Source organism: Macadamia integrifolia, chromosome 7 (genome assembly GCF_013358625.1).
Source record: "Macadamia integrifolia cultivar HAES 741 chromosome 7, SCU_Mint_v3, whole genome shotgun sequence".
NCBI classification, from domain to species: Eukaryota; Viridiplantae; Streptophyta; class Magnoliopsida; order Proteales; family Proteaceae; genus Macadamia; species Macadamia integrifolia.
In genome coordinates this window covers 23,287,927-23,299,598 of record NC_056563.1, presented here as the reverse complement: position 1 = coordinate 23,299,598, position 11,672 = coordinate 23,287,927, and the positions used below count along the sequence as shown (strand labels likewise).

At 37.9% G+C, this 11,672-nt stretch overlaps 1 protein-coding gene across 1 annotated transcript; it reads left to right on the top strand.

The window, feature by feature from the left end:
* Positions 1-2,005: 2,005 nt before the first annotated feature.
* Positions 2,006-10,112, top strand: LOC122083484 (xylulose kinase 2-like). The gene is made up of 11 exons (XM_042651316.1): positions 2,006-2,377; positions 2,572-3,226; positions 3,349-3,437; positions 5,506-5,570; positions 7,408-7,463; positions 7,900-8,020; positions 8,114-8,188; positions 8,268-8,321; positions 8,690-8,784; positions 9,005-9,179; positions 9,740-10,112. The coding sequence occupies exons 1-11, from the start codon at positions 2,319-2,321 to the stop codon at positions 9,970-9,972; spliced, it is 1,677 nt and encodes a 558-aa protein (XP_042507250.1). The 5' UTR covers positions 2,006-2,318; the 3' UTR covers positions 9,973-10,112.
* The last annotated feature ends 1,560 nt before the right edge of the window (positions 10,113-11,672 follow it).

Below are 11,672 nucleotides of genomic sequence, written 5' to 3'. Positions count from 1 at the left end.
ACTTTCAATCAAAAGAAAATGAAACAAAAAATGAGTTCCCGACGAACACTAGCTTACGCCCTCTTTGGTATCATTTTTCTTAATTATTTTTGTCCACAAGAATAGTTTCGATTGTATTTGGTTTCAATTATAGAACTTGTTCTGTTAAAAAAAATGACAAAACATAAAAATCATAAATAGATCAAGAGTCATTTAATGTGTTATGTTCAAATACTATTTTTCCTCAGTTATGCACTACACTTTTAATTAGCACGAGTTATAAAGTCTCAAACTCTAAGCTAAACTAGTAATCTTGTATATTTTTATAAAACCCTTTGTTTGTAGGAGTCATCACTTCATTTGCTATTTTGCGACCAGCTGCCCCTATGCCACCACCACCCCTGCAATGCCCCGTGTGGTTGCTCCTGTGCATCACATGCCCTGCCCCCTATGCATTGCAACAACAGCCACATTGTCTCTCAAGTCTCAAGCTAATCAAAATGAGAAGAAGCAAGTGAAGAAGGGAATGGTGTGGAAGAAGAAGAGTCCAAAATCGTGAAAGTGAAGATATTGAAGAAGAGATAGAAGCAGATGAAGGCTCTAGAGGAGATTGTTTGGACGTTGATTGCTCCTCGCCTGAGCTTGTTCCTGAGAAAGCCCCTTTTACTTGAACCGTTCTTTTCCTAGCTTTTCACTTTTCGCTTTCGTTTGAGTCAAAATCATTCGATCTACAGTCATCAAATCGATCGGTTAGAAACTACAATTGAGATTCAAAAAAGAAAACAAAGAATAAGCCCTTCGTATATCGGATTTGAATCAATGACTTACGCACTCCACTCGTTACCATTGAATGGCATAGCCAGAAGTGGAAGGAGGGACTTAAACCCTCAACCTCATCCTTGGCAAGGCTATGCTTCACCATTAAGCTATTTCCATACTAGTGGGTTTACAGCCTTACAGGTCTTTTTCGGATTTCAAAGAGTCAACAGAGCACAATTCTGGGATGTTTCCAATTCATTGATTCAATAAACAAAACAATAAACAACGCCTCTCACCCCAACCCCCATCCCAAGCATCCCTGCGACCTAAAATCTTCACCCCGTCCCTAACCCACTTCGAACCTGCATCTGGTGGATTGAAAAAAGAGGGAAGTTGCCAGCTGGATGGGACTGCAGCTAGCCTGCTAAGTCGATGCTCTCACCAGGTTAATGATCCTTCTTATGGCCTGAATCTTGTCAACTTGAAGGAAAAAAAAAAAAAAAGAGTTGTAACATAATATTCTGTAACGGTTTTGTTCCACAAATTGAGATGGGAGATGAGCGAAAGGGAATTGGGCCAAAGTAAGACTATGAGGGGGAATTGGGCCTGTCTTTCTATAATTTGGGCCCATTTCTTCAAAAACATTATAAAAAACTATTTACACATATGTAATTACCAAACAATTTCTCATTCCATACTCTATTATGTTTAATGTTATCAAATATTTTTTAGTTTATAATAAAAAAATTATTTTATTAATATTTTTTGTCAAATAATTAATAAAAAAAAAAAAAAAATGATACCAAAAGAGTCTTAACCTAATGGTGGCAATTCAACTTAAAGAACTGAATCCCAATAAAAAAAATGAAGTAATATATATAAGAGTAGGTAGCCATTGACACGAATGTGTAGATGATCCACATTCGGAGTCTCAGACTTGTTGTTTCCTTTCACATTTTTGCCCGGATTCAGGAACCGGGAAAGTGAAAGCTCAAGGCCAGGTAATTTAGGTAAATCATACAAAATTATATGTCAAAATATCAAAAGTACCCTTGACCCAAAAACTTTTCCTTTTAGACGAAAATTCCTTGACATCTGCCACGTTGCCGGTAGAGTTTTAGCTTTACACTGACACGTAGGACGCCCATTCCTGCAAATCCACGCCTGCCGGGGGATCTGACACGAATCCGTATTTTTCTGGTATCGGGATCGGCCTTCCGATTCCTAAATCCATGACGCCTCCACGGTGGCGTCGCGATTCCGAATCAATTTATCCTAAACTCCATGAGACCTGCGCAAATCCCAGCTGGCACGGGCCATCTGTATCTCCAAGAATTCAAGTTCGTAACTGCTCTGATTCTTTTTCTAATTATAGTATCTGATTTCTTTATCATCGCATATGATTTGTATCAATCCAGAGCTTAATTTTGATCTCATCCATACGAAAACTTCGTACCCTTCCCCTCTATCTTCAATTTCATCACTATTCATCTCTTTTACTCTGTCAATCTTTGTTTGCTTCGTGTTCTTCTCTTCTGATTTCGGTTTTGAAGATTGGAAGTTAGGATTAGGTTTCGACAATGGAAGATTACTCTCTCCCCGAAGGTTCCCTCTTCCTTGGTTTCGATAGTTCTACCCAGTAAGTTCCTTTACTCTTTCTGCTTATGAAGGGTTTGTATTGGGGTTTTTTGTTTATTTTCAGAATCCAATGGTATAATATTTTACCCATTTGAATCAAACTGGGTGCTGTTCTTGTTCGATTTTGTTTTAATTGCGAATTGCGCAATTACGACTTTCCAATCCATGTGAAAATTGTTTGATTGCTTGCTTCAGGTCCCTGAAGGCCACTGTTCTGGATTCTAATCTTAACATTGTGACTTCTGAGATTGTTCAGTTTGATACTGAGTTGCCTCACTATAAGACCAAAGATGGAGTTTACAGAGATCCATCTGGAAATGGCAGAATCGTGTCTCCCACTTTAATGTGGGTGGAAGCTCTGGACATCCTACTGGAGAAATTTAAGAAATCAAAATTGGATTTCGGTAGGATTGCTGCTGTTTCCGGCAGTGGACAGCAACATGGTAGTGTCTACTGGAAGAATGGCAGTTCCTTCAAGTTGGCTTCTTTGGATCCCGGGAATACATTACTGGATCAGCTCCATGATGCCTTCTCCACAAAGGAATCGCCGGTATGGATGGATAGTAGCACCACTGAGCAGTGCAAGGAGATAGAGAAAGCTGTTGGAGGTGCATTGGAGCTTTCTCGACTTACAGGTTCCCGTGCTTATGAGAGATTCACTGGTCCACAAATCCGTAAAATATACCAGACACAGCCAGATGTGTATCATGAGACAGAGAAGATATCCCTTGTGAGCTCCTTCATGGCCTCTCTTTTGACTGGAGCTTATGCGAGTATAGATCACACTGATGGAGCAGGAATGAACTTGATGGATATCCAACAGCGTGACTGGTCTAAAATTGCTTTGGAGGTCTATATGCTATTATTTTTCGAATTCTCATATTTCCACATGGTCAATGGTAAACATAAAGTAAATATTATTACTGTTCATAATTTTTTTTCTTCTTCTTGTTGCTGTTGTTGTCATGATAGGCTACCGCACCGGGTGTAGAAGAAAAGCTTGGGAAACTAGCACCTGCCCATGCTGTCGCTGGTTTTATAGCTCCATATTTTGTTGAGAGGTAAGTACTCCACTATTTGTATTTTAGTTATTTATAGTTGTCCTCTGGATTCTCATTCAAATAGTTTTTTCATTCTTTCTCCTGGTTAATTTCATTCACTTTATTGACCTATGCCCACCATGATGCTTCTATTTTGGTGCATAAAGAATATGCCAAAATTATGGTAAATTCCATGAACAAAGAAAATGGGAAGATAAGACATGAATTTATTAGTGCTATGAACATGAAGGAAATCCTTAACAGAGCCATGTATTAGGAATATTAAATAGTTTTTGAGAAAAAAAAACAGCTGCTTCCTCAAGTCTGTGAGAAACCATATTCATGTTAGCAGGCTACATCTCAACAACATTACCAAATGTTTGGAACAGTAATGATGCCCCTCCTGTTCTGTAGCCTCTGTCTTCCTTCAAATTTTTACCTTAAAATTATTTGACAAAAGAAAGGAATGATCCCATTATTAAGAGACATGAAATTTCAGGATTCAGGTATTTAAAAAAAAAAAAAATTACTGGAGTCTGACTCCAGCACTTCACAAACAGGTGGCCAATCAAAGCTGCTTAATTATCTTTGAACAGCGGGAATTTGGAATATAATTCAACTTTTCAGTAACCAGAGGGGGATGGGGAAGAAGAAAAAGTGTAGCATCTCTGATTAACATACCATAACAAATCATCAATTCAGCATATGAAGCCTCACCAGTCTCCCAAGCACTCCAAGGGTTTCAGATTGTGGTTAAGGTTTGAAGAGGACTGCCTCCCAGGGAATTGTCTGCTGTGTCCTGAGTTCACAACAGTAGGATTGAAGCCAGAATTATGTGGCATTCACAGTACACGATATGTTTCAACAGATTTAGCTCTGCACTATACAGCATAATGGTTGATCTTTTAAAGGGTATGCATAATCAAAATGCTATTTAAATCATTCAGGAAAAGAAATCTGAGATTTTTCCATCCAGAGAGAGCAAAGTGAGCCAAACAAAACATGTTTTGCACCCTCCCCCCCCCCCCCACCCCCCACCCCCCCAAGCGGGAAACATCGGAGACCGATGGGCTGTCCCTTGACATGGGAAATTTGGACATAGAGTAGAGTCAGTAGACAGGGTTTTTCAATTTCCAAACAAGCTATTGTGGACAGCGATGATATCATTTCATCTCTCCATGTTGCAATTATGCTCCTCATGTAAAATTTCGACCTTTCATTATTTCGGTTATGATACCTCTTCCCTTTGATTTTCCTGATCCCTTTGAGCATGACGTTTTACTAGCCATTAATATTCTTGACCCTTGGAGCATTAATCTGAAACGTTCATTTTAAGAAAGCTTTCCTTCGGATAATACATTTCTCATAGTTTTTGTCCCTTGAGAAATTGGGATTAGTAAACATCCTCTAACTTGCATCACTAGAAAAGAAAGATTAAAGCTATTAACATCTTAAATGGCATGCCCTCCTTTATTGATTTTACTTAGAAGACTTAAGTAATATAGTTTGTTTGTAACCTTTCTAAGAGAAAGAAAGGACCACCCAGAGGTTAATAGCTTTCTAACTTTGTAAAATTTATTTTCCGAAACAAAAACTCAAATTTCAAAAGTAATTTTCATGATGACAGATTTTTTTGGGGGGTTCAATTGAGAGAATTATTACCCTAGTGCAGCTGGACAATTAAAAAATCAAAGCACTTAAATAAATACTATAGAAAAAAAAAATGAAAATTAATACTATCTGCAGGTTACAACTTACCTCAAAGAACCCTTCAAGTAACTGTGTAGAGTTGGAGCTTAAGCAGGCCTCAGTGAAGTTGAAGGGCCTGCTGCCCTGTCCTTGTCAAAACAATCAGGAAATGTTTCAGTTTCATAACGCAGTGTTACTAAAGAACACATCAGATTTTTCAATGTTGGCATTTGTTGTTTGACCAGATGATCGTTGAAAGTATTAATGTCATTGTCAGATTGTTACAGATGTAATTATAAATTATAATATAATTACTTACTCTAGGATACTGTCATCATTGGTGCCGACTAACTTAACTATAAAGCTGCTAAGTGATGAAAGTTTTTTGAAATGTTTACAGGTTCCATTTCAACAACAACTGTTTGATTATTCAGTGGTCTGGGGACAACCCAAACAGTGTGGCAGGTACATAACTTTTCCTTATAATTTCTTCCTATCTTACTTTTGTTAATACCTTCTCCTGTGAATCTTTGTCTGCTCATATGAAAGACATCTAATAGAGCCACAAGTTATGTTTTACAAAACATCTTACAATATCCAAGTTGATGAGCTAAATATACCTGTTTAGAAATTCAAGCTTCAGATGGTTCATTTTATGTTTATACAATGTGTTACCATACGAGGGGCCATTGCTTAGAGCAATGGTAAAAGGTTCAGGCTGCCAGGGCTAGTGCCCGGGTTCGAATCTTGACTCTTGAGGGTGGCCACTTTGCTCCAAAATGGCAAAGATTAGGACCAACTACAAACTCAACCCTCCCAGGACCCCGCATAGGCGGGACCAGTACTGGGTAATGGACTTTTAACTATAAAAGAAGGAATCATACACTAAAAAATTCCTATGAATTGAGAATTTTTGGATTCTACATTCACTGTGAAATTGCAACTGAAATAAAGAACATGCAACTTTTAAAGATTAAAATGGAAGATCTGCTTTCTGTGATTGAACCAACTCACCCGAACACTCAACGAACTACCATTTGAAAGATTTAAACAGCCCTATCTTTGTTGTTTCCTTTGCAAAATAACATGCATAACATACTCCCAACTAATAAATGATCAAGGAAGAATCAGTTGAACAGATATAATTACAGAGTCTGCCTAACGGTTCCTACAACCCTGATAACAAAGGAATGCCATCCCACCCAATGAATCATTAGGATTTGTTTTCAATATAATCTTTTGCGGTCACAGGTTTTGTCGTTCCCATTGCTTCTCTATTAATGGCTAGGCCGAACTTTGCAATGGAGCTCCTAATGAAATTTGTTCCTGAGTCAATCTCCCTAGTCTTTATTGAGTTGAGGCTCTTTATTTTATTGTCACAGATGTCAGTGTCCTGCATGGATACAGGGTGTCTTAGAAGAGCCTGCTGTGAAATTTATTTGAGATTTTATTGGGAGACAGACACAGGACACATTGAAATTTTAAATAAGTGTTCTTGTTAATCAGATGGAATTGCCTGGCATATATTGTCTGGCAACAGGTTTGCATCCAATACATGTGCTAGACTGCTAGTTCACATTTTCGGATAAGATTCGAGCATCTGAGTGTTAATCCCATAACCTGGCTTCTGCAAGAGATAGATTCTTGTCAACAACATGATTGAGAAGACCCCATCAACTTGCTGAGGTTGCAAATTCAATAATGAGATTTGTATGCAAGGCAGCCTCTGTCAATGTTAACTAGGTGGTGACCGTGCAAAGGATACACCTGATAATCATGTTTTAACATAAAAATACATTGAAAGAAGTTATATTTTTCATTTGCTTCTTACTATCCTTTGTTTTCATCATGGAATCATGTAAGTGACTGTGCTCTCAAAAATATATTTTATTTTAGCAGTGAGGATATTTTTTTGTCATTTTGTATGATTCACTGTGCCAGAGAACTCTAGGAAGGGATCTAGAGATATGGCCCCCTACCCTCCTATCGATTTGAAATTCCTTTTCCCTACTGGATAGCGTTTCTTCTTATCTTGGGTTTTTTTAGATATTTTTGCTCTATAAGTGAATTGTTGATAAACAGCTACATAGAATCATTAAGCACTTCCTTTCTTCCAGAATTTGGTATACTTATTATCTTACCTATTCTTGTTTAATGTCTTAAGACAACTTTTTTTTTTCATTGACAGTCATGCATATTTTTTGCATGGGAAAAAAGCTTCTGTTTCTTTCTGATTAAGTACTTGTTTCCCTATTCCTTGCCTTGATTACTGACTGTGTTATTTATGTTTGACCTTCGACAGGTTTGACCCTTAATACTCCTGGGGATCTGGCAATCAGCCTGGGCACAAGTGACACTGTAAGCCAAGTAGTAATCGTTCGGTTTTTAGCCACTGGCCATTATTTTTTGGCTACAGTTTCTTCAACTCATTTTATTCACCATACATACCTGAACCAACATAGTTGAACATATGGCTCTAATGCAAGGGAATAGAACCCACAGATTCATTCACCTATCCTAGATATCTTGTAGCAACATCCAATATGATTTGCTTTATTGCATTTTTTTCCTGGTTCTTATCGAGTAACTTCTAGTGTTGAATATTACCAAATTTTGTGAATAACTGAATATTGGTGTTGGAGATTCTTAATGACACTTAATATTGTAAAGATTCCATATTTTGCTCTGTAACAACATGAACAAAACTTGCTTCAGATACTCGCATATTTTCCCATCCATCCTGAGGGGCATCAACTAATTGTTTTTTTTATGATATGTCATACTTAACATTCAGGTGTTTGGGATCACCAGTGAACCTAAGCCAAGTTTAGAAGGACATGTCTTCCCAAATCCTGTTGATACAGAAGGGTATATGGTAATGCTTTGCTATAAGAATGGGTCCTTGACTCGAGAAGGTACCATCCTTATTATATATATTCTTGTGATCTCATCGAAAAAGAAATTCTATATCCATGTTGACAGTGTGATGTCTAAATTTTTGGTTTTAGATGTACGCAATCAGTGTGCGGATCAATCTTGGGAGGCTTTTGGCAAATTGTTGGATCATACGCCTGTTCTAAATGGTTCTAATTTTTTGTTTAATTGATTAACCTGGGTATCATTTATTTTTTATTATCTAATTCCTTTGATTTACTGGAATAGGTGGGAAGCTGGGATTCTACTATAAGGAGCATGAAATTCTTCCTCCCCTCCCAGGTGATTACAGTGTTTGCATGTCTTCCTCATTCAACTATATAATGCAATGGCATAGTTGCAAAATATTTCTATATTCCTATAAATAAAATTGATTGAACACTTGACCTGATCTGGCGTATGACATTCTTTTAAATTGTTGGAAGACCAAGCACAAGATTAAGGATTTGGAACCAATTGGAGAAACCCTTCGCTTAGGATTTCTATTTGTAAGATTCATGAAATGGTGGATCACTTCTTTATTTGTGCCAGCTGTGTGGCATAAGCTAGGCGAAGATCCAGATGTGGAGATGCTATTAAACAAGTAAACTTCTGTTAAGTGAATGAACCCTTTTAACTGTCCTAACTTGGACATATATGTATTCTTGCAGTTGGTTTCCATCGCTTTGTTCTTGAAAACTTTACCGGTGACAGTTTGGATGGGTTGAAAGAGCATGAAGTGAAGGAATTTGATGCTCCTTCAGAGGTTGGTAATTTTCAGCAAGTTATGTTAAATTTTTTAGTTGCTGCAACTAGCAAGTACCATATGTTGAGTCCTTGTTGACACTTTTTTTTTATGAGGGTCCACATGGGTTTCTTGATGAGTACAATCAAAAGTGAATTGTTAGTAAATAAATCATTATCAATTGATCTTCAGTTCCTATAACATGGCAAACAACAGTAATTTTTTCTCTTATTCACTATAGGTAAGAGCAATTATTGAAGGCCAGTTTCTCTCAATGCGAGCTCATGCAGAAAGGTTTGGGATGCCAATTCCTCCAAAACGTATGATAGCAACGGGTGGGGCTTCAGCAAACCAGAGCATTCTCGACTCAATTGCTTCCATTTTTGGCTGTGATGTCTATACAGTCCAAAGACCAGGTGTGAACCTGCTATAACATCATTTCTTATTTCCCATTCATCTAGCTCTACTTATACTCAAAAATTGAAACATGACATTAAGCTGCTGTCCATAGTTGTAACAGCGTGTGGGCAATTCAATGCCTAGGGTTATTCTAGGTGACGCCTTGACAATTATGCTGCTGTCTGATCTCAATTCCTAGAATAACAGCCAGGTTCTGGGATGGGATTTGTTTGGGGAGTCTCATGTCATTGTGTGGAACTGCAAATGTTTAATGTGGCTGTGATTATTTTCATTTTATTTCTATACTCATGTCCTTGATACAAGCATGTCCCTTTTAGCACTCCTCATAGCGACAGATAAAACCCCTTATTTATGTTAGTCCCCGGGCCCACTCTTTCTCTATATCCTTTAACAAGGACAGCAATTCAAGTTGGCCTCCCCATAAATTCGATGGGTCTATTGTCTATACCTCAATGGTCAGTCTTGAACCAGTTTGCTTGTTTCTCTTAAATTCTTACCTCATTACTTGTTCCTTTTTAAGACTTTTTACATTAATTCATTCTTCTTTATATGGCAGATTCTGCCTCCCTTGGTGCTGCTTTGAGGGCAGCCCATGGTTGGCTGTGCAATGGCAAGCAGAGTTTTGTACCCATCACATACCTGTACAAGGATAAATTGGAGAAAACATCTCTCAGCTGCAAGCTTTCAAAGACAGCAGGAGATCCCGAACTGTTTTCCAAATACACATTGTTTATGAAGAAGAGAATAGAAATCGAGGACCACCTCGTTCAAAAGTTGGCCCGCCGGTGAAGGCAAAGATAACACCACAACGCATAGTGCACCTACCAATAAATTATAGCAAATATATAGTTTTCATGGAAAAATGTTGTTCATCTTAGTCGATCCTAATTGGATATGTTTTAATAAAATTATTAGATATTTATGGGCCTCATATTGTTTATGTTGAAGTTTGCTATTAAAGAAAGTCAAAATGCAGGCATTATCATCAATTACTCCATTTTCATGTTTGGAGGATGATTTGCTTTTTCACCAAGTAGCTCTGAAAGCTGCTTTTGTTGGGTATATATATATATATATATATATATATATATTGAATTCAAGAAATCTTTGGTCACGAAGAGCTAACAACATAAAGGTGTTGAGTCCTTCACGATGAAGTGGTTTGATGGCCATTTGGACTAATCTAATATGGACATAATTAAATTTGTGATCTTTGTATAATTCTTGTAAAGTATTTGGATCGAAAAGTTGAATTTCTTGTGGTTGCAGGGTGAAATTAATGGTTTGTTCAATAGTTTTGACAGTCTTGAGACCAAACCAATCTCGATCATAGATATCATTTCTTGAGATTTTTGGTATATTCCATGTTTGAAGTTGTCGGTCTATTCTGTTGCTACTCAAAATTCTCCCCAACCATACAATCTTCATCAAATTATGAGAAAATTTGACAATATATCAAAATCTCTGATTCCCAACCATTCTGACTGAATCAAAACCCTTGAAACCACCACTGCATATACACCATAAATATAGCCATATTATGTCAGTTGATTTTTGCCAGTCTCCAACCAGATCCATTGACAGCAGCTTAAGTAAATTTCCCATATACAAGGTGAACAGTCATAAATTAAAATGTCTCCTTCAAACTTCTACATATTTGGGTATCTACCTCTGTATTTTGCATTCACTCTCAAGTTTCAATCATGGGTTTGATAATAGATAACCACCTGAGTATTTCTCAAAAGTGATTGTTAAAACAACTATTAGTTGGTAGAATTTTCTTCATTCATCTCTGTAATATACAATCTCAACTTCCAAGAAATTTCATCTTACCAAGTTGCAAGTCTAATAGGGGTATAAGAATTGCCGGCCGGCGGGAGTATAAAAGTGAGACAGGTTGGCTGGTTTGCCCAGGGTCACAGAAAGATGGTAAGGGGCTAGGGGGTTCCTGGCCATGAGGGACTGCAACCGGCTACGCTAAAGCTCAGGCAGTGGGTTTGCAGAAGGAATGATCAGTTTAGTACTTAAGTTAGGCCTTAGTACAGGGGAGAGAGAGAGAGAGAGAGAGAGAGAGAGAGAGAGATTGTGGTTAGGCGAACCACAAATCCCATTTGTCTCTTGCCGCGTCGCTCCCCTGTATCAAAGGCCGGTCCAGTTGGCTCCTACGCGAACCATCAAGAGTTGTTCTCACCACCAACAAAAATAAGCTTCTGAGATTCAGGCGAATGCCGAGAACATCCCCAGTGTCACAATCAGTTGTCTTTTAGTTGTCTTCGGTTGCCCGAAAACTTTCATTAGACTCGGAAAGTACCAAAACTCCTCCCTATTCAACTTGTTATCGCCGCCTGCAGGTTCAGAGAAAGAAGAAATTGTTGGATTTACATAAATTCCTACCGATTTCGTTCTCCTCATCTTCACCTGTTCCGGCTGCGGTTTCTCTTCCTTTTCTTCCTCTGATTTCTTCGTTTTCCTCGAAGACTTAAACACAG